At 42.8% G+C, this 24,482-nt stretch overlaps 1 protein-coding gene across 13 annotated transcripts in view; it reads right to left on the bottom strand.

The window, feature by feature from the left end:
- Positions 1-24,482, bottom strand: part of map4l (microtubule associated protein 4 like) — a 99,901-nt gene that overhangs the window by 33,350 nt on the left and 42,069 nt on the right. For 9 of the 13 annotated variants that reach the window (XM_054768343.1, XM_054768351.1, XM_054768348.1 and 6 more), the window contains 3 exons: positions 5,969-6,336; positions 2,370-2,537; positions 1,972-2,080 (listed from right to left, as the gene is read on the bottom strand). In XM_054768343.1, coding sequence (XP_054624318.1) covers positions 1,972-2,080; positions 2,370-2,537; positions 5,969-6,336 — 645 coding nt within the window. Of the gene's footprint in view, positions 1-1,971; positions 2,081-2,369; positions 2,538-5,968; positions 6,337-20,312; positions 24,215-24,482 lie in introns of those variants that run through there. The other 4 variants (XM_054768356.1, XM_054768347.1, XM_054768354.1 and 1 more) reach the window with 4 other exon arrangements.

Genomic DNA, 24,482 nt, shown 5'->3' with positions numbered 1-24,482 from the left:
AAAACAAAAAAAACTAACGTCACCCTGAAGGACATGAGTGCTTGGGAGAGGAGCATTTACTCATGTTACAAGAACGTGAACTGTGCTTATGCTACATGATTCATATTCTCTGAGGGTGCTAAAAAGCACAAAGCGGGGGTCTGACTCACGTAGCTTAGAGAGGGGACAAACCGTTGCTGTCGTATTAAAGCAGCTCTTGAAACCAACACAACACCTAACATACGGCAGCCGTCAACTTGTTGCCTGCAGTGGTATGTGAACGTAGCATGTGCACGTACAGTGCATTCTGAGTCATTTCGGCAGGGAACTCAGGGCTTGCCTTAGTTACTTTACAGTCTACATGCGCACAATAGCCAAGCAACAAGCTACATGGAACGGAATGGAGACGAGAGCACTGCAGACAGCATGGAGAATGACTGCAGAAGCATCCGTGAAATGTGGAATGAGGAAGGAACCAGCAATCACCTGGTTGGGAAAGAGCACTCTACCGTCTGAGCTGTGCCACCAGGCACAGAGGAAAACAACCAGGATGGGGCGACCTTTAAATGATCCATTCATTTTCAAAGGGAAAAATGTCAGAACATACTGCATTATGGAAAATGTGGGATATTATTGTGTTTTTTCAATCCCCAATAGATGGTCAACACGTCCTGGATGAGTGGAACATTTTGGTTTGAATGGGTTTGGAAATGTGGAATTTGAAGCATTGGAATGGAAAAATGTCAAATGAATGTTGAAACCCATTCAACACGTCGATGGGAACTAAGGATTGAAACCAGCAACTGTCAGGTTGGGACACCCAAGCCATGTCGCCCCCTCTAGAATAACTGGAATGTATCAGTAATGGAAAATGTAAGATGATTTTTCACCAGTAGGGGGTGCCACTGAATTTGCCCATACATTTTCAAAGGGAAAAGATGTTGCAGAGAATATGGAATTACCGTAAATGTGGGAGTTTTTTTTAAAGTCTTGATAGATAGCACCGCTGTCCTGAATGGGATGAACATTTTGATGTTGGAATGGTCGGGAATGATATCCTGCCTCAAGTGGAGGAGTTTAACCTCCTCGGGGTCTTGTTCACGAGTGAGGGAAGGATGGAACGCGAGATGGACAGGATGGACAGGATGGACAGGATGATGCGGACTCTTAATCCGTCCCCTGTGGTGAAGGGGGAGCTGAGCTCAAAGGCAAAGCTCTCATTTTACCAGTCAATCTACGTTCCTACCCTCACCTATGGGGTCATGAGCTTTGGGTAAGGACCAGAAGGACAAGATCGCAGGTACAAGCGGCCGAAATGAATTTTCTCCGTAGGGTGGCTGGGCTCTCCCTGAGAGATAAGGTGGGAAGCACCGTCATCCAGGAAAAACTCAGTAGAAGCGCTGCTCTTCCACATTGAGAGGAGCCAGATGAGGTGGCTCGGCCATCTGGTCAGGATGCCTGCCGGACGCCTCCCTGGGAAGGTGTTCAGGGCACGTCCGACCTGTCGGAGGCCCGGGGGAAGACCCGGGACACGTTGGAGAGACTATGTCTCTCAACTGGCCTGGGAACGCCTCGGGATTCACCAGGAGTGAAGTAGCCGGGGAGAAGAACGTCTGGGCTTCCCTGCTTAGGCTGCTGCCCCCGCAACTCCACCTCGGATAAGCGGTAGAAGATGGATGGATGGATGGAATGGTTTGGTTTGAATGGGTTGGGAAATGTGGGAGTATTTATGGACAAAGAGGCGGAAGGAGAAGTATAACCCAAAATTCACACTCATAGATGAAAATTGTCTATGTTGCACTCTTAGGCCACCACTAGCTTTGGTGTTTTAATGACCCTTTTCAATGTCGATATCGGTATCGGAGAATGAAGTGCCTGACAATATCGGTATATCCGATATCAGTAAGAAAGCCAATATCGAGCATCTCTAATAAACAGGATTACATTTGGTGATGATCTGGATAAAGATACCAGGAATTAGCATGCATTTACCAGCAGTTTTGTTACCAGGAGATGCAGCGGAACTGTTCTTATTGGCAGCGGAATGGGGAGTGGCCTTTGGCACTGCTGCACGTTTCTCCGCTGCTCCACTTTCTGGTGTCTGGAAATCAGGACAAAAGAAAGATAAATGTGTGTGTGTGTGTGTGTGTGTGTTGGTACATAAAAGCTATTTTCTTGTCTCTGTGTTTGGAAAGGTCAGTCATGTGCAGAGCAAGAGACAAAATTAGCTGAAGCAAAAGAAATGGGTTTTAAAATAGAGTGAAAAATCACTTCAGCCAGAGACACGTTGGCTAAAACAAATCCATATTTAGATCCCCTAATGGTGCATGCAGCTTACATAGCTAGGCACATGCATGAATGCTACAACCATGTTTGTCTTACGTACTCACCTTTGCAGATCCGGGTGCCATTGGGGGCCTCGCCTTGGGTAGGGGGCTTTTTTTATTAGCAGGGGTTGCGGTTGGGGAGGGACGTTTGGCTGAGGCGGGCTCGCCATTGGTGGAGAGGGTGGATGGGCGGGATTTGGATGAGTTTGTTTTGGTGGAAGCCACCTCAGGCTAATGATCAAATTAAAAGGAACCACAAGGAGGGGGAGAAAATCAAATGTGGACATAAACAAATGTGTAAGAATAAAATGGTGGGGAGCAATAGAAAAAAAAACAAGAAGCATCAATGGAGGAAGCAACAGTTATTCCAATCATAAAACAAGTTACAAATGATAAAGTCATTCGTCGTCATGCTCCAGTACCAATGAGCAGTGAATTAGAAAAGCATAACAGGTCAAAAAGGCAGCAGCCTTACATAACAGACATGCAAAAGCCCTGAGAATGAAACATATGAGGTGTGTCAGAAAAGTTCCAGGACTTTTCATGTTGATCACATGTTGATCACACATCTTCCATGTTAGGGGCGTCGTCCACTTTGAGTTCTTGCCACAGGACGGGACGATCAGCCGGTATGGCTATCAAGAGATCTTGCAGCGTTTGCATCTTCAAGTGCACGAGAAGTTCCTGCCCAAGCTCAAGATGGTCATCAAGATGTGGATGACCAAGATGGCCTAGACGGCGAAGCCACAAAGGAACCCAGGAGAATCCTTCCAGGAGTGCATGAAGACGTTGCAGAGAAGACTGGAAAGTGCATCAGACTCCAGGGGGATTACTTTGAAGAGTATAACTTGTAGTACTTTTGAAATGGACCTTTTGTGACACCGATCCTGGAATGTTTCTGACACACCTCGTACAGTACTTGTACGTGTTGACCGTCAGGTTGTCACCAGAACCTACAGTACCTACGGTACCAAGGGACATACATTGGTGCCGGCTTCTTTTTAGGTACGCTCTACCAGATAATCTCTACCAAATAAACTACTTTTTTCAATTCTATATGTGTCAGTGTCGAAGAAGAACGTCTGCTTCAGTGAGTCCGGGTAAAGGTAGTAGGGTGCCACCAACCCCATACTCCCTGAGCACCTCCCACAGACACCCCGAGGGACACGCTCAAAGGCCTTTTTCAACTTCACAAAGCACATGTGGACCATTTGAGAAAATTCTCATGCACCCTCCAGTACCCTTGCACAGGTGCTGGTCCAGTATTCGACCATGACGACAATTGCATCTCCTGTAGCCCAGGTTTGACTTACGGTTGTCCCTTCTCTCCAGTGCTCTGGAATAAACTTTCTCAGGGAGGCTGAGGAGTGTGATCCTCCTGCAGGAGGAACACACCCTTCAGTTACCCTTCTTGAAAAGAGGACCACCACCCCGGTCTGCCAATCTCTGAAGAGACAACAACCAAGACAGTCCTACAACATCCAGAGCCTTAACGAATCCCTGAAGGATTGGTCTATTTATAGCCTAGGTCACAACTGGACGTACAACTTTTTTTGGCCGTGCGGTTTTTGGCGTTCCCCAAATTGCTGCAAAGTACGTAGTTGTGGTGACCATGGAGGAGTAAGATATCAATACGCATGGAAGACATACGTAATATCTCAATGTGCGTCGGCCACACTAGTGACGTACGTGGGGTAGGAGTCCGCAAGTGTGACGTACAGAAAAAATGACATTTTGCCCAAACTTGACACCAGCAAAACGTGCAAAAGACACACAATGGCTATACGGACAATGCATGAAGATGTACGAAGTGCGTAAATTTGTCTTGCAAACTGAAAAAAACATAAGGGCCCTTAGAGCTTGTGTGACATGACAAAGAACCTCTGCGGCCGGTCTACGGCGCGAAAGTCAGCACGTCGCACGTGCACCCTCTGTGCGTTGCTTGCGGTTTTTTTTAGGAGCCCGTACATCCGCTCGTGACGTGGGCTAAAGACAACTTCATTAGTGCAAATGCTTGTTCACGGGTCGAGCAAATCAGTTGATTTGTCAACTGAAAATAGTTCTTTCTGTATTCTAACAGGATGAGAGTTGCTTGCTAGCTGTCATTTACATTACATGACCTAATCCACTTCTACATCCGACCAGCATGAGTCCTTGTGCAATGTGACCACATATAAACTCTGTATGTTTGTACAAAGTTGGCCAGGTTAAAGTGAATAACGGTGCACGCAGATGAAATGATTTGTGTGAGTGTGCATGGTGTGTTGATTGAACACGTGAAGTTGAAAACAAGACGATCAAACAGCTTGAAAGCTTATCCTCCGCCTCAGACATGATGAATGTAGCAGATGAAAAGAGAGCTTCTGCTTCTACACCAAATCAGTCTGCGTGAATACGTTCATGGATGTTTTTCCATGGGGGTGGAGCATATGAGCATTAATTTCTCGTAAACAAGGAAATTGACCCCGTTAAGCCTCACAGGAAGCGACGTGCATGTAAACACTGTGGAAGACATACACAACAATGGACGGGCAGTGAGACGACGGGAAGAAAAATTAACGCCTTCTGGTCGAAATCCGACCAGAACTCGGCTCTCGGGTGTGGGGGGTAAGTCACTATTGATACACTGCATTGTTGATGGGGATGCCATGTCAAAAATCCCAACTATCCCTTAATATGGCTGATAATTATTTTCTCGAACAGGGGTGCCTATTGCATCGAATGCGAGCTACCGGTCGACTGCCAAGATAATGTGGGCCGATCGTATAAACGTCACTTTGTATCTGTCATATGACATCAGTCAGCTGACATTAAGCTCCCCTCCTGATTCGCTGGTGCTCCCCTGCGGCAAAGTGATGACAAGTGGTGAACTCAAGCTACACACAGACATACAACTTTCATCTTTCGGAATCATCTGATTACAGATCAGCTGAAGACAGTGGAGAATGTGCCCATTGCCAAAACCTTATGAATATGTTGCCTTGACTTTGGCTGCCTTGTGTTTTGCATAATCATTTTCATTTCTTCATGTTTGATAGCAAATGCTAACTGGACGTAATACATGAACTGTGAATGCTACGTGGCTATTTTGCCTGACATATTACTCAGGTTATGGGCACAACGATTGAGGAATTATGTGTCATTATCTTTGTCATATTGAACTGAATTGTGAATTACTGAATGATATGAACTACTTTGATGACCTGTAAACTTTGAAAGTGTGAATGTGAAATACTAATCATTAGTATTTAGTAGTATAGTTTCAAAGTTTAGCAGTTAGATTTATGTTGTATGTTTTCTAGTAAGAGATAGATCATGTCGACTTGTACATTGCATGCTGAAAAAGTGCATGCACCCCTGGTGTACATGTACAATGTACATAAATACTCATTGAGAAATATAGTAAATATATTACACATGTACATATGTACAGTATAGATAGGTTTTCTGTTTAGCGTAGAAGGCAGATCTTTGGGACTTGGTCATTTCAAAAGTAGCTTCCAGGCTGAAAGAGTGTGAGCACCCCTGTTCTAGAATGATTCATTTCATGTGATAGCCTGTTTGGAACTGATTCCCCCTGCAAAGACCGATAGTTGTCGCCCCATCAGCGTCTATGATTCACTACTCTCTTATTCGGTGCAGGAAATGTGTGTGGGACATACCTTGCTCTTGCTGTCCGGGCTTGGGACGGCCCTGCTGCCATTGCCCGTTGAAGACTTGGCCACCCCTTTTCCTCCTTTGTCGTCTTTTTTGTCAGCCGGCTTCTTCTCCTCTTCCTTCTTGTCGTCTTTGTTGGTCTTCTCTGGCTTGTCTGTCTTTTCTGCTTTCTCACTGGCCTTGTTGTTCTTCTCTGCATTCACCTTGTCCGTCTTTTCTTCATCTTTGAGAATCTTCTCAGACTTGAGGTTCTTGTCTGGGCCGTTGTCCTTTTTCTGCTGCTCCGCTACCTCTGTCTTGTCGAACGCATCGATTTTCTCCACCTTGCCGGGTAAGAGATCCGTCTTCTCCTGCTTGTCCTTGTCTGCTTTCACTGCGAGGGGAGGAAGGGAAAAATGAGGATGAGCCTGTTTACCCAAACCACGCATCATGCTTTCAGACACAAATGGAAAAAGCTGTTCCAAGGAATGCAAAGAAATACAAATAGGATTCTTGGAGGTCACTTTTACTGCTCATCTAGAAAAACAGCTCAATGAGTCATCAATCAATCTTCTTTTTTATCTCAAAGACTTGTGGTACAGAAAAGCTGAAGGATGCATTAATATACAAAAACTGTACTTTGCTTATGGCTTTTCTTCCCGCACTTTAAGAGTTGCACCAACATTTGACGAGAGACGCTGCCCTCCAGAAGCACTGGAACGGTGTAGACTGAAAACATCTGGGTTGGTTTGGTTTGGTTTAGTTTATTTGAACATGAAGGTTCCAATGGAATACATCTCATGAATCATTCTTTCACAGTTCCACATGTCCAAAAGGAGTAGGAAGAAGCAACGCTTATTTAATCCTACCCCCCATCTATTCTACATCTAGTACAGTACATGTTATTCACTTCCTGCATTCCATGTCATGTTTTCTGTGATAATCCGGATAATACATAAAAGATAACGGTAAATAGATAACGGTAAATAAATATAAATAAAGAACTTAAAAAAAAAAATAACAAACCTGACAGAACATCATTGAGATGATCAAGACTCTTCTGTCTTGTATTTAGCAAACATCAACTGCTTGTATTGTTTTTTGAATTTGCTCATCTCTGTACTTTGTTTGAGTTCCTTACTCAATCCCTTCCATCGTTTAATTCCACACACGGAAATGCTGTGGGTTTCAGCGTAGTTCTCACATATAAATGTTTTAAGTTGAATTTTCCTCTAAGATCATATTTCTCCTCTCTGATTGAGAAATACTGGATGAGGTTTTTGGGTAACGAGGTATTATTAACTTTATGCATTATTCTAGCGGTTTGAAAGAATACTAAATCTGCTAATTTTAATATGTGTGATTTTAAAAATAAAGGGTTTGTATGTTGTCTATACTTGGTATTATGAATGATCCTCACTAATATGTGATATTAAAAATAAAGGTGTGTATGTTGTCTATACTTGGTATTATGAATGATCATCACTAATATGTGATATTAAAAATAAAGGTGTGTATGTTGTCTATACTTGGTATTATGAATGATCATCACTAATATGTGATATTAAAAATAAAGGTGTGTATGTTGTCTATACTTGGTATCATGAATGATCATCACAATATGTGATATTAAAAATAAAGGTGTGTATGTTGTCTATACTTGGTATTATGAATGATCCTCACTAATATGTGATATTAAAAATAAAGGTGTGTATGTTGTCTATACTTGGTATTATGAATGATCATCACTAATATGTGATATTAAAAATAAAGGTTTGTATGTTGTCTATACTTGGTATTATGAATGATCATCACTAATATGTGATATTAAAAATAAAGGTGTGTATGTTGTCTATACTTGGTATTATGAATGATCATCACTAATATGTGATATTAAAAATAAAGGTGTGTATGTTGTCTATACTTGGTATCATGAATGATACTAATATGTGATATTAAAAATAAAGGTGTGTATGTTGTCTATACTTGGTATTATGAATGATCCTCACCATCTTTTTTGCAGTACAGTGAGTGAGTGAAGATTGCTTTTATAATTATTTCCCAGATCTCCACACAATACATTAAATATGCTAATACTAAGGAACAGTACAGAGTGTGGAGTGATTTATGATCAAGAACATATTTTGCTTTATTCAATATAGAGATATTTCTCGCCACCTTTTGTTGTATATTTTTAATATGAGATTTCCAACTCATTTTTTCATCTATTACAACCCCAAGGAATTTATATTCTTCTACTTTTTCAATATCCACTCCATTAATTTGTATTTAGTTGTACGTGTCCTTTCTACTATTACCAAATAGCATTATTTTAGTTTTACTTAAGTTCAGAGATAATCTGTTCCTGTCAAACCATGACTTTAATATGACCTTTTCATCCTTGACCTTTTTAATGAGTTCTTGTGTGCTTTCACCAGAACAGAAAGCGGTGTATCATAAAAACGGCCACAAGGTGGCAGAAGTGCATTTGATAAGAGCTCAGCAGGAGGTCATGTGAAGAAGAATCACACGACAGGAAGGAGGAAGTGAGAAAGCGTGGAGGAGTGGAGCCTGCACAAGGTTAAGCATTGTAGGGAAACGCATGCACACGCACACATACGCGCACACACGTGCACACACATACTCAACATTCAGTTTCTCAGTATCTTTTTCACAAAAACTGATATTTTGCTGAAACGTACCTGGTCTACTGCTGATTACTACAGAACGGAAAAAGGTAGAAACAAATATTTTTTCTGATGAGAGACGGGAGTGTAATGTTCCTTTTGGTAGGTTCCATGTTTTTATAAGCATACAACAATAATCTGTGTGCCTTGAAAGATCAGCTCAAAATGGCTGGGATTGAAGGAGTTAATAACAATAACAGTCAAATAATATTTAAAATGTTTTTGGGAGGGTATATAAACATGGCTTTGTAAGTAGCTGCTGCCCACATTGAAGACTTGGTGTTGAGGTGAGAAACTTTTGTCAGTGCAGTGCCAGGATGTGGAGGGCCCCCAATGACCGGGTTTCCCTTGAGCCCCCAAATGATTAAATCCAAGACGCTGGACAACACTCGCCCGTATGTGCGTGACAGTCAGACTGCTAAGCTAGTGACCTGAAAAATCAATGAATTCATCGAAAGAGAAGAGCAGCGGTGGAAGACGCCGGGTTCACCGACTGCTCTCTGGAGCATGCTGGAGCTCCACCAATGCTCTCTCACATCCAAAGTCCCCTTAACGAAGACGTCTCGTCCTCTGGAATTTTCACCAGTGATAAATGTTCTCTTGGACAACTAAGTCAAATGTTTTTTGATTTTATGCTTCCTTTTTTCATATCTTCTAGCCAGTAGCGGGGGTGCAGCCAGGAATTGTGGGTCACATGAAAAAAAATCACGTTGCAAAGAAGAGTACGCCCGTTGACAAAGGACGCACTGTGTCCCTTATTACCATGCGAATGAAAAATGGTCTGTAAAATGTGGAGTGAATTGACGACAGTCTAAGCCTACGTGTTCGCTCACATTTCAATCGCATCGACTTTTCTACCAACTTTGTTTACACATTTTGCCTGACTCACTTACTCTCACTTTCTTCTGTCTCTCTGGCTAGCTAGAGTTATCCGCCTCGCCCAGGGGTGGGCAAACGTTTTGACTGAGTTTACAAAATTGGCCAGGGAGCCAGACTATACTGTATATTTGACACATGCACTCTTTTACGCTTACAATTCTAACAGTCCACCTGGAATTATAGCGTCATACTATCTGCTATGTGTGTGTGCTGTTTTCAGGTGCACGTTAAATATTAGGCCATATCAAATAACAAAACTGAATTTTACATTTTTTTTACTGAATAATGAATGTCCATGAATAAAGGATGCGATATACAATATGAACTATGAATGCTAAAACATTGACTATTAAAGAGTATGTGAATGTCCCTCCTCTTTTACTTCCCAGACAGTGCAGTGGGTAGGTTCAGTTGTGTGACAGCTTTTTTTTTTACTTGTTTGGCATGTGGGTGAGGTAGTTGCCTGGATCACTGCTTGTGAAAAGCCACTTAAACCATCAAAAGGTTGTCTCAGATTGACTCTGTAGTTTGTCCACCCCTGGCCTAGCCTCTGGTTCACGGACTCCAAATGTGACTTCTTTTTTTTTTACCATTTTGTCTCTAAAACAAACAAGATGAAATACACTGCTCAAAAAAATGAGAGGAACACTTGGAAAACACATCAGATCTAAACTGGGGGAAAATGATGTTGAATATGTTTCCTGATAATAAGTGGGTGATGTATTAGTAACAAAATGATGCCACATCATTTGATAGAAATGAAAATGATCACCCTATAGAGGGGGGAAATCAAAGACACCCCAAAAATGAAAGTGAAAAAATGATGCAGCACACTGGTCCATTTAGCTAAAATGTCATTGTAGCAACTCAAAATGATTCTCAGTAGTTTGTGTGGCCCCCACGTGCTTGTACGCATGCCTGACAACGTGGGGGCATGCTCCTAATGAGACTACGGATGGTGTCCTGGGGGATCTCCTCCCAGATCTGGACCGCCAGATGGACCTAAACATAATGTCCCAGAGGTGTTCTATTGGGTTTAGGTCAGGTGAACGTGGGGGCCAGTCAATGGTATCAATTCCTTCATCCTCCAGGAACTACCTGCATACACTAGCCACATGAGGTCGGGCATTGTCGTGGACCAGGAGGAACCCAGGTCCCACTGCACCAGCGTAGGTTCTGACAATGGGTCCAAGGATTTCATCCCGATACCTAATAGCAGTCAGGGTGCCGTTATCTAACCTGTAGAGGTCTGTGCGTCCTTCCAGGGATATGCCTCCCCAGACCATCACTGACCCACCACCAAAGCAGTCATGCTGAATGATGTTCAGGCAGCATAACGTTCTCCACGGCATCTCCAGACCCTTTCACGTCTGTCGCATGTGCTCAGGTTGAACTTGCTCTCATCAGGGAAGAGCACAGGGCACCAGTGGTGTAGTTGCCAATTCTGGTGGTCTATGGCAAATGCCAATGGAGCTCTACGGTGCTGGGCAGTGAGCACAGGGCCCACTACAGGACGTCGGGCCCTCAGGCCACCCTCATGGAGCCTGTTTCTGATTGTTTGGTCAGAAACATTCACACCAGTGGCCTGCTGGAGGTCATTTTGTAGGGCTCTGGCAGTGCTCATCCTGTTCCTCCTTGCACAAAGGAGCAGATACCGATCCTGCTGAGGGTTGAAGGACCTTCTACGGCCCTGTCCAGCTCTCCTGGAGTAACTACCTGTCTCCTGGAATCTCCTCCATGCGTCCAGGTACCGCAGTGATGCCCTGGTCCAGATCTGGGAGGAGATCCCCCAGGACACCATCCGTAGTCTCATTAGGAGCATGCCCCCACGTTGTCAGGCATGCGTACAAGCACGTGGGGGCCACACAAACTACTGAGAATCATTTTGAGTTGCTACAATGACATTTTAGCAAAATGGACCAGTGTGCTGCATCATTTTTTCACTTTCATTTTTGGGGTGTCTTTGATTCCCCCCCTCTATAGGGTGATCATTTTCATTTCTATCAAATGATGTGGCATCATTTTGTTACTAATACATCACCCACTTATTATCAGGAAACATATTCAACATCATTTTCCCCCAGTTTAGATCTGATGTGTTTTCCAAGTGTTCCTTGAATTTTTTGAGCAGTGTAGTATCTCCAATGAGATGACATTTATGCATGAAAATGATGGAACTTGTCAGGGGTGCCCAAACCTTTGCATACGACTGTATACGCTGGCTGAATATAAAGGTAAACAAATAAGCTAGTTTCCAGAGGAAACGGGAGTTTTGACAGGTATGTAAAGTGGTACATCTAAATCTAAATGTTTAATCTACATCTAATGTATATTTACCATTTATTTTAACATTTATATCTGGATTTACCATTTATATTTATATATGTATAATTTAGATTTAACACATTTAAAATCTTTGAATGTTTGTTTTTATTTTTAACATTTGTATGTATGTTTTATATATATTTACCATTCATATGTAGCATTTATATTTAGATGTCATACTTGTATTTAACATTTACATTTGGATTTTTTATTTATGTTCAACCACTACATTTAGATTTATCAATTTGAATCACCTTTTAATTTTTACCTCCATAATTTAGCATTTATATTTATATTCCATGTCTTTAACAAATGACTGATGAAAACAGAGAGAACACACGGTATGGCGAGACACCAAAAAGGGTTTAGAGGCGGGGCTTTGGTGATGGGCAGCGAGCAGAAAGAGACAGCATCCGATGTTACATAACAGATCCAGGACATCTGGTTCCACTCAGCGTTAATGTCCCCTCATTTTTGCTCTGTGATCTTCCCTGAAACATCCATCTACATTCGCTTGGGAGGTTTGAGTCCTGCTGCAGACAGCGAGAAACTGGAAACATGCTCATTTGCTTCCAGACTAATGTTGCCCTTGAGCAAGGCACCATGGTTTGTCCAAATGTGACAATGGACTTGAACATTTGCCATCAACTCAAAAGCAGCAATGATGAGCTCCAGACTGGACAACTGGACTGTTCAGGTTGTCTTAGAAGACGTTTGGCCTCTCATCCGAGCAAGCTTCATCAGTTCGTGCTCAAAGACCAGGTGGGACACACACCAGTCAGACTGGACAGGACAGCACGAGTGTGAGAACTTGGCGCAAGATCCAGTGTATTTATCCTCTAAAGGAGAAGACAGGTCCAGACAGGAATGGTTGGCTCTTCAGTGGTGTCAAACGACGGTCGTTAGGATGCAAAGTGGTGGTTCGGGTGGTATCACCTTCGTTAGCATCCCATTCAGACGTAACGATGGTCATGGAGCCACCGTGGTTCCAACAAGGTTCCTTGCTTATTTGTTAGAGGCGAAATGATTGAATCCTTTAGGAAGGAATGAAAGGACAGTATTGCTGGTGTCGCAGACCTCCCCCTCTGTTCACAGATGGTTTCAAACCATCTGTCTTCTGTTTCTTTATGACTAAAGCATTTTTTACACCCTGGATGTGTTTTGTGAACTGAATTTTGTTTTGCCCATACTAAAAATATAGCAAATCAATGAGGGGGAACACAGTGCAGTTGTTTGTTTGACAAGAGACAAGCGTTTGACAGAAATGTTACGTCTGAGCCACAGTGGGAATTGGAAGAAGCCGATATTTCACTTTCCTCCAACAAAGCGTGCTACTTGTCTTGCAAAGAAATTGCTACTCTTCTTCTTGTTGAATTAATTGGCAGGCCAGAGTGTGTCATCGTTCTATTTACAGAGCTGATGAAGCTATTGCCATGCTGTCAACACACCCTGCTGTGAACATGCAAGGCAGGTTTATTGTTAGAAACAGCAAGCAGCAGCTCCACGTGGATTAAACCGCTTCAAGCCAATGTCGTGAAGAGATGCAGAGTAAAATGTGATGCTGGCAGCTTGTTGCTGAGGTCACCAGCAGTTGTTTTAGGCTCTTTCCATTGCCCAGTGTACATGTACTTTAGCTGACATATGTGCAATGTTTTGCCGCATGGTGGTCTAGTGGTTAGCACGTTGGCCAACACAGTAACAGCTTGGAGATCAGGAAGACCTGAGTTCGATTCTCCCCTGGGTATTTCTGTGTGGAGTTTGCATGTTCTCCCCGTGTGCGCGTGGGTTTTCTCCGGGTACTCCGGCTTCCTCCCACCTTCCAAAAACATGCATGTTAGCTTCATTGGAGACTCTAAATGGTCCATAGGTATGAATGTGAGTGGGAATGCTTGTTTGTCTATATGTGCCCTGCCATTGGCTGGCGACCAGTCCAGGGTGTACCCCGCCTGTCGCCCGAAGTCAGCTGGGATAGGTTGCATGCCCCCGTGACCCTAATGAGGAGAAGCGGTATAGAAAATGGATGGATGGATGGACGTTTATGTTTATGTTTAGTTTTAACATTTTTATTTATGTTATGTATATTTAACATTTAGATTTTGTACTTATATTTCGATTTCCATTTACCATACATATACATATATACATTTTACCAAATTACCAACTCAAGTAGAAGCTTCATGCACGAAAAAGTTTTGTTTTTCAATCAATGAAGCCGTCGTGTGTAGACTTTAATTACTGAGTCCTAGCTCAGTCACAATCATTCACAAGATCCACACAAACTGTCAGTTGTTCCACATAAAAAAGCCGTCTTCTTTTGAGCTTGCTATTTCCTGGTCAAACATGTAACTTTAAGAGCATTTGCACCAAAACATTACCGCAAAGTATGCTGGGAACAGGACGTGCTCCCAGCGACGCTACAATAAAAAAAACATACGCTAGCATGCATGCGGCAGCGGGAGCAAAAACTGAGTTGGGTTGTACTTAATTGAAGTATTTTAGAATGTACTCACGTTATTTTTCATCAATCCTCATCCACAAATCCATCAAAGTCCTCATCTTCTGTATTCGACACAAACAAAGCCGTCTTCTTCTCCGTTCGCTACTAGTCTGTTAACTTGTCAGTGTTATTCAGCTCCGAAGCAAAGAAGGAAACTTCTCCTGTTGCTTCTGCCAACTTTATTTATTGAACGCGGCCACCAGACAGCAGCTCAGAACACACACACATCTCTCAGCATCGTCTCTCCTTCCTGCTTGCCCACAAGGCAAAGGTTAAACAAGCCCCACTACATAGCTGTCCAGCCAATGCCTGTAAGAAATGACACCGTTTATTTCCTGGTGTGCACTGGTCAATACTGTAATGCTGCTTGTTGTGGGGAAGGAGAGACTCACGTCGCCGATGCACTTTAATGGCTTTATTAACAGCGGAGAACACTGCAGGACTTTACATGCACGCCAACATAAACACACTTCCCAACTCTCTCCAAACTCACAGCGAGCACTGAGCCTAGCTCTCCTGCTCGGGACGCCCACCGTCACTTCCCGTCACTTCCTGATGAACTAAAGCTGTAATGACACTCTGCCGTATAAAAAGTAAAATATTAAAAACAAGCGTAAGACATTACTAGCACAGCTTTGTTCTGTGGGTGGTGGATATATTCTATCAGTTATTATTAAGCCTCTAGCTTCCTTTTAGTAAGTAAAAACCTTGGCTATGATTGCACTACATTGTCATGTAGACCTACAAAGTACACTTGGAAGAACAAGAGGTGAATAAATGTATTGCAACTGATGTGAAACTGATGAGGGGTAGGATTAAATAAGCTTTGCTTCTTCCTACTCCTTTTTGGACATGCAAAATTGTGAATTGTACTATGTGATGTGCTACTGTTTGACTCATGCATGTTCAGGATTAAAACCATGAACCATGATAATAACAAGCCTAGTAGTGCTGTACAACTTTTATCCGCAGTCCGCAGTGCCCTCTACTGGTCAAAATGATTATTATTATTTTTTTCCCTTTTTTTCCCCCCCCTCCACTGGTCAACATTCAAACTGGACACCAACCTGTCTATAGAGGCCACCTGTCTATAGCGGCCACTTTGGCAGACTCCCTCTAGTGGCCGCTATAGACAAGTTTGACTGTATACCTATAAAACTACTGGGGCGTGCCTTTTGCGTCCTCTGTCACGTCAACCTTTCCTTTTGTCTTTACAAGCAGCGTGTCGGCAGGCTCCCAGTCAGTTGAGCGGAGCGCTCACAAAAGTCACACAGCAACACTTACAGATTTTGGAACTCGGTACACACATACGGCGCTCCGCATTATAAGGTGCCCCGCCCATTTTGGACAAAATTTAAGACTTTTAAGTGCACCTTATGGTCGTGAAAATACGGAATATATCACATTTATATTTAGATTTGACTTTTATTTTTAACATTTACATTAAGATTTAAAATTTCATTAAATTAATTTAAAAGTAATATTTAGAGTTCCGTTTTTATATTTAGTTTCAACATTTTTATTTATATTTTATATGTATTTAACATTTCTATTTTGCATTCATATTTAGATTTAACATTTCCATTTACCACCTATATATAGCATTTCTATTTACATTTAGAATGAGCATTTATATTTACATTTCAATTTCATACTTATATTTAACATTTATATTTGAATGTTAAATTTAAATTCAACATTTAGATTTAGCACTGAATATTTAGATGTACCATTTAGATTCACCTTTCAAATGTGACAAAAATTGGTTAAGCGTGAGAAAAGTGAGCTAAATAGTCAAACTATCAAAACCTATGAAAATGTGTCAGTGTGATTGAATGTTTACTTCCAGCACCCCGAATGAATGGAGGCAGAATTTGTCTACTTGTACTCGCATCTCAGGGTTCAGTTGCAATGTGTATTTTTTATACAAAACAGTAAACCTCATGTATAATCATCACACAAGTCATACTAGTAGTGATTGTGTAACATAGTATTAGGTCCCCAGAGTCCACAACAAGACATCATACTAACAACCCCCGCCCCGTAAGCACTTTCAACAATCACACCTGACCCTGCACCCATTGAAAAACCACCTAGTAGTCAAAGGTGAGTATGTTTCCACATGAGAACCTCTGACAACGTGCGAGGTACGTACGCTCTCAACCAACAAGGCCAATTTACAACAACCTGAAAGTGTCATTTGATGCATGCATTTGCAGCTGCAGATACGTAGAGCGGGGGTGGGCCCTGAAGGCAGCTCAGCATCTGTTTAATGACCTTCTTACTTCTGGTGACACTCCTCTATAAGGAACTTGTTAGCTAATGATGTTACACGCGCAGACACTGCGCCTTTAAAATCTTCAACATCACGTCATTAGAAGCTCTTCACCTACACAACGGTGTGTGTGTGTGTGTGTGTGTGTGTGTGTGTGTGTGTGTGTGTGTGTGCTAACACTGCTCAAAATAGCTGCTCTATATTTCCGCGAGTGCAGCGAATGTCTAATCAATGTCCCAGCCTTTCCCTGATGATTGCTAGCTCAAAGCCAACCTGAATGCTTCATAACTATGTACATTTCCAGAAACTCATACATGAGTAAAACAAGGAAACAGGTGGATAGATACAGTGAATATTCTTACAGGCTGCAAGGGAAAGTCAAAGATAAGCAGTTTCTTTGATTAACTTCACATTCTTCCTCAACATGTCAAGCAGAATGTTGCAGAAGGTCATTGGGCCCGAGCACTGAGACATAGCGGCCCTATTGGAACTACTACAGTATGTTGGTTATCATTATTCTGTGCCTTTCCTTGAACTTAACTTGCATGAAAACTCAAAGTTTGCAAGTGCGTCATGCCTGGAGAAATATTTGGTATTTTAAGGGTCCTGAACTTGAACCCCCCACAGCTCATCCAGCAGTGCCCCCTACATACTGTACTGTATGATACATTTGTTGGAGACATTAGAGCATGAACAAAAATATGCCAGGAACCCATGGTCAGACCAGTGCTGTTCATTTTGACAAGGGACTTCACAGACTGACTCTAAATGCTAAATCTAAATATTAAATGTGACATATAAATCAAAATATGATGTATATGTTAAATATGAACATTAAACATAAATCTTACATATAAATATAAACAAATCTAAACACATAAATATAGAAATAAATATAACTTAAATATAAACATATATCAATGCTAAATCTAAACACGTGTAGAGTGGTCACCTTCCAACCTGAAGGTTGCTGGTTCGATCCTCCGTCCTCACGTGATCGTGTCAAAGTGTCCTTGGTAAAGATACTGAACCCCCAGTTTAGTGCTAACAGTGTCAGAGCGCTTTGAGTGCCTTGGAGCTGGTAAAAGCACGATAGAAGTGAAAGACCATTTACCATATTTATATTTAACTTTTACGTTTAGATTTACCATTTAGATTGACTAATTTCAGCCTCAGATATGACAAAAATGAGTTAAATGTGAGAAATTTTAGCTATTAGCTATTTAACATTTGTATTTATATTCAACATTTATATTTATCGCTTAAGATTTAGATGTATATTTACATTCAGCATAAGCATGGGAGCAGAATTTGTCTATTTGTACTCACTGTGAAATGTGTATTTTTATTTTTATTTTTTACAAAAGCAGCAAGTACACTAGGTTCTCTACTTACGAACATCACCCTTAGGAACATTTGGAGATACGAACACAAGCTGACTGGTCTATATTTTCATGTATTTTGTCGAAAATTGCGATATTTTGTCATTTGAATTTGTTGGAAAATGGTGCTCTACAGTGCTACCATATCATCTACGAGGAGAAGAAAAGGAAGACCATACAAACTTCCATTGAAAGCTTCTTCAAACGTAGATCTGCTACTCCTGCACCGTCGTCACCAAGTGACTCGCCACCAATGCCTACACCTTCGTCTGCACCTTCGTTGCCAATTCCTTCCACCTCAGTAGTTTCCCCTGAACTACCTCTTTTAGAAGAGTCTACCGCTGACGATTTGTACTTTCCCATAACTCCTCCTCCTCCTCCTCCACAACGACGTATGCTGGACCACTCCTCTTCAAAGGTAAATAACATTTATCATTACGTATTATTATATCACTTTTATTACTGTTTATTTCATTCATTATCCTGGTTTAAATATTACTACTGCATCCACACTCATGTTTACATACATACACATATACTGTATATGTATACACGTACATGTAGTACCTATATCATTGCTAATATTACCTTTTGTTCGACTTACGAACAAATCGACTTGCAAACGGTCGTCTGGAACCAATTGTGTTCGTAAGTTGGGAACCTAGTGTATCAAGAACATAAATGTTTGAATCGGGCATATGGGGTGCCGAATGTAAAAATTCAAAGACACTTTTTTAAATGGATATAGTTTGAATATATAGCTCATTTTTCTCATAGCCAATAGATTGTGTCTGTAGCATGTAGCATGAAAGCAAATGTTTCCTGTAGCTGTTAGTGATGACTTACAGTTGAGGGTAAGAGGTTACAGTGTCATTCATCACAGAGCCTACACATGTACGAGCTGCTCCAATGAGATACGTTGTCACGGCCGATGTGATATCTTTGGAGGATGCTGTCTAATGTTCTGTCATATCAGCATCAGGAGTGATTCACAGCAACGCAATCAGCATTAATCAAGGTTCAGGCAGCTGAGTAGGACAACACATTCAATCATTTTCTGGAAACAAGTTGTATGTGAGCAGTGCTGTGGGGCAGTGGCTAGTATGTCTGCCTCACAGTCAGGAGATCCAGGTTAGAATCTCCAACAGAAGGAGTTTTCGCCGGCTTCCTCCCAAATGCCAAGAACTTACGCTCTGCTAAATGGAGACGCAAGTGTCCATCAGAATTTTAAGACCAGTTGAAAATTGCAAGAAATGACATTTTGCACAATTGGATCTTTAGGAAGTTCTAAGTAGAAACATGTGAAACTTCAAACATCCTGAGGCTAATGGAACAAAAAAAAGTCCAAAAATGAGCCAGAGGATGCCATTGGCTGTCCGTCAAGACACGGGACCATCCTCGGCCCAAAAGAAGGTCGTTACTTGTGCCGACTGCAGCCGTCAGACGCCATCTGCCACAGAAGAAACAACATCTTCAAAGGCCTGGTCTCCTTCAAGGTTTGGAATTTGCAGGAGAGCTTCAAACATGGGACACTGAAAGGTGGAAGAACGGTTTACTCTCCCTTGACAAGGAGATCCAACCTGAGATGTTTTCCACCATCATGATCCTTCAATAGAACAATGGAGCTTCAGGTTGTACAGGGGCTTTGTGGAGATGTTGCAGGGGGCATCCCTCACAACTGAAGGCCCTCGTCTGTGTGCTAATGACTGGCTTCAACAGGACAACGCTGCACTTCACAAAAGGACTTCTTCCAGAGGAACAGAGAACGGAGAACATTTGGGGATGGATTTGCAAAAATGGACATGAGTTCCAGACAGTGGATGCCGTCCGTGAAGCCATCTTCACCACCTAGAAACACTGGCATCAAGCATGCCCAAATGCATTTTTCAGCTCATTAACAAGAATGGCGCAACTACTCGTTACGGGCGGGGAGTTCAGGGTTTATTTGAGCTATGGTCTTAACACTTTTGATCAGCTGATGAACAGCCTATTTCACTTCAATGCTTCTTTGCAATAAATAGCTTTTTTCCTCTCACTCCCATTTTTTCTTTTTGCATTTTGAAGCTCCACTTAGAACCTCTTTAAGATCCAACAGTAGAAAAAGGAAAATTGTTGCCATTTAATGTACTGCTCTTAAAATGTTGATTAGGAGTGCATGTGCCGTGTGACTGACTGGAAACCAGATTAGCCCGGATGGACACATCTGGCTGACAGCCAATAGGAGATGTCAGTGGACATTTAGCTACCAATGTTGACAGGACACGGAGGTACAGACAAGCACTTTGAAACTACAGGTGCAATGTCACCAGTGGTAGACCTACATACCTGCTGGGGTTGGAACCGAAATTAAAACGTTGGTTTCGCAGATGCCATGATGCCTCTTAGGTGGTGGGGATGACGGCATCACAGGCGCCATTAATGGAGATGATAATATCGAGGCTTCTGTGCCATCAGTGACTGTGAGCGAGCGTCGGACAGCCACGTGTGGGTAGGGCACCCTGGTCAGACATGCTGTTTCCATTGCGGCAAAGTTGGGCATTATCCTGGACGAGCCTCCCAAGCTGTTGGGGTACACTTCAGCGTTTAATGTGGGAACAGACAGGTGAGAACAGTCTGACATTGCTCGTCTGACTACACTTCGGTGAGGCAGTTCATTGACTTGGATATTTTTTCTCTCTGGGTTTACAGTCACACCTAATCCCACTGACCCACCATCTGCGCCATCTGAATCTTGTGACATTTGATCCTTACGGTCTGTTATCCCACTGCTAGGTGAAACACTTGATCCCACCTGTTTTTTACGTTTAGAATTTCCTTTTTCTGACAATCTGTCGTCCCCAGCTGAGGCAGGAAGTTCCAAGAGCCTTGGAGATATGGCCATGTTACTTCCTGTTAGGTTTCCTGCTGTAGGAGCAGTTCCAGAATGTTGTCTTTCAGGATTTTGCCCTTCTGAAGATGACTTGAGTCTTGTATCTTCAATCAGGCCCTGAATTGTGGCAGCATTTTCTCCGATCTTTGAACTGTCAGTTCCCTTGACAGACTGGTAAAACGGTTTAGCTTCCTTAAACGCTGTGGCCTGATTTGGAGGAACCTCTTGGGATTGATGACGGAAAACTCCATCTCTGCTTGGAAAAGACCAGTTTGGATTGAGTTGCTGAAAGTCTGGGTCAACGCTGGGGGTTGATGCATGCTTCGGTTCCAGAGTGGAGTTGAAAAACGGTTTCCCAGGTAAAATGGAAGGAGAGGCTAATGAAGACGACGTGGATGAGTAGGAAGAAAGTGGGCTGCTGGGACTTTGTCCTGCACTCCCTAGTGAAACCCCTGCCTCCCTTTCTGATTGTTTGTCACCTGTTGAGTCGTCATCCTCTACCTTCAGAATAGGTGGCCTGAGACCCAGGGTTCCTGGCACAGTCACAGGGGATGTTCTGCCACATCCTGATTGCAGCTCATCTTCAGTTAAAGTCACTTTGAATCCCGCCTCTGGGAAAGCAGCAAACGTCCCCCCAGGTGCCATCTTAGCTGGGTCATACGAGCCGCTGTGGTGCGTAGAGGCCAAGCTGGAGGATGACAGCGAAGGAGAGGTCAGGACAGCAGGGGTGTTGGCAACCGAGAGGGTATTTGCAGGTTGCTGCCCACTAGAAGGTTGTCTGCACCCGCTGCTACCAACAATAATGCCAGGCTGCTGCCACTGTGAGCCAGACAAGAAGGACATTTTCCCGTCGTCTGTCCTTTTCTTGTGCCGTTTTGCTTTTTTGCTCCTTTTATTCCGTCTTGTCTCTGTTGTTGTGGTAGTTCCTCTCTGCTTTTTAGTATCCAAGAAGGGTCATTGAGGTCCTTTCCTGGAGGGAGAAATGTCCTTTGCAGAAACGTGCTTAAAGAAAGAAATACATCCTCTCTTTAAAGTGATGCCTTGAAGTTGTGTGTGTGCAACTGTGCTAAAGTGTGAAAAGTGCATGCATGAATGCGACGTATATGTGCATGGCTTCACAAGGAGTGCAGGGAAGAGCGACTGTGTCGTCTCCGTTTCTCTCTGAGCACTGCACACATCAGCTGTGGGGCTAAATTACACCTTGCTCGCTCTCGCTTTCTCTCTCTCTTTCCCTGACATCACACAGTCACGTGACAACCAGGAATATTCCCTCATTCGCTGGATTTCTACATCCAGCCCCAAGTGACAAACATGCACAAGCGCACACGAGACGACACTGTGAAAAACACTCACACGCACTGGAAAATCTCCACACTCACAAACAGATCAATGGCTGTCACAGTGGCTCAGCTGGCATATGACAGCCAGCGCTGACCCAATGACGAGCCTGATTGGCCGCAGTCGTGCACCGAGTTGAGAGTTGTGATGCAGTTAGGCACGCAAATTGAATGACGGAATGACACCGTATGCTTTTTGTTGCAGAATACGTTCCAATACGTGTCTGCCTTGGAGACCATGTGCCTGTAAGTGATGTGCAATTATTCTTTTTGCTTGAGAAATGTGGTATTGTAGACAGCAGTGTTGTTTCATGACGACACTAATTTTGTTTAGCTCGGAGATTGTAGCTGCTGTGTGAGCCGCTGACTAACTAAATACACATGTACGATTTTTTAAAAAGGGCTAGTGGTTAGCACGTTGACCAACACAGTAACAGCCTGGAGATCGGGAAGGCCTGGGTTGGATTCTCCCCTGGGCATTTCTGTGTGGAGTTTGCATGTTCTCCCCGTGTGCGCGTGGGTTTTCTCCGGGTACTCCGGCTTCCTCCCACATTCCAAAATCATGCAGGTGAGGTTAATTGGAGACTCTGAATTGTCAATAGGTATGAATGTGAGTGTTTGTCTTTATGTGCCCTGCCATTGGCTGGCGACCAGTCCAGAGTGTACCCCGCCTGTCGCCCGAAGTCAGCTGGGATAGGCTCCAGCATGCCCCCGCGACCCTAATGAGGAGAAGCGGTCTAGAAAATGGATGGATGGATGGATTTTTTAAAATTTTTTAATTAAATTACATTTGTCATTTGTGAATACAAAAATGAAGTCTTGGTGTTGAAATGCGTCTGTTAGATACATTTCTACACACCAGGAAGCGTCCGAACGTCATATCACGTACTAAAGTACATACATATACATACATACTGTAGACAGTGTTCCCTCGCTCCATCGCGTTTAACCTTTCATGTACTTCCTGTTTCGCAGATTTTTTTGGTGCAATTTTTGTGCTTTTTTTTACTTTTTTTTTACTATTACTACTACTACTACTTTGGGAACCTATCCCCCACCATAAACGAGTACTGTAGTACGAGTACCACTGTAGACATATACTGTATATGTTAGGATGTTGCTGTTGTAGTACTGTTAGCTTCATCATAATCATGAAGCAACAAAAAACCACAACAGCAACAGACCTACTGTCCAGTTACACTGCATTAAACTGCACAATGCTAGCTTAAAAATAAAAGTCGGTTGCTGTGGTAGGCTCCAGGTTAACACTCCCAAAGGCACCCATTTGATTGAATTTTTTTGATCGTTAGCTACCGTCAGAAAGATATGTCCATATGCACTCGCCTTAACTTTCAACTGTCTTGCTTAGAGTCACAACGTTTGCACAGATTTGATTGGCTGAGTAGCACCACATGGGACGGCTAAACTCACATGCCATTGGTCAGTGGATTTCCTGAGCTGATCAACCAGCACCAACAAGCACCCCATCAAAACTTAAAATATTTAAATACTTTATTGACTACAATTCCATGTCTGTATTGGACGGAGACATGGGCCGTGGTCAATTAGTGACTCGTGGTACTGTATCTAGGAAAACCAATATTGAACATCTCGACAAAAACACCACTTCTTGTTGACCGGAAAGGACGTTTGTGGCAAGAGCTCTGCTTTTGCTACCAGAGTTTTGAACTATTTTGGTGTCTTCCTGACCACACATCGCCATCAAAAGCCTAGAATTGTTTGTTTCAAGGTATGGATTCATTGAAATGAACAAATTAAGGGCGCCGACAGACATTAGCAAGTTAAGATAAACGGCTAACCGCTAAAGCTAAGGGCGGTTGCTTAGCAACAATGCCACGCAAAAAGCCATATGATTCACCCGGGGAAGCTTTGAGTCGAGATGAAACCCCGGAAGGGGAACCATACAAATTGCCAGACAATTGGAGCCTTCCAGGCCAGGGAAACTCTAACCTTAACACCCCAATCTAACCCCCTAACCCTAAACGTCAACCCTAATCTAACCTCCCTAACCCTAACACCCGAACCCTAATCCTAATCCGAAACCCAACCCCAACACTAACCCCCTATCCCCAAACTAACCCGCTAACCCTAAACCTCAACCCTAATCATAACAATCTCCTTCTCAATACAGATAAGACTAAAGAGATGATCATCGACCCAAGAACAAGGGAAAAGGAGCCGCATAGACCCCTGTTTATTGATGAGACTGAGGTGGAGAGGGTGAAAACCTTCAAGTTCCTTGGCACACACATCAGCGAGGACCTCACC

This window comes from Dunckerocampus dactyliophorus, chromosome 2 (assembly GCF_027744805.1).
Source record: "Dunckerocampus dactyliophorus isolate RoL2022-P2 chromosome 2, RoL_Ddac_1.1, whole genome shotgun sequence".
Taxonomy (NCBI): domain Eukaryota; kingdom Metazoa; phylum Chordata; class Actinopteri; order Syngnathiformes; family Syngnathidae; genus Dunckerocampus; species Dunckerocampus dactyliophorus.
Note: the sequence above shows the minus strand (reverse complement) of the source record. Positions and strands in the feature narration are given on the sequence as shown.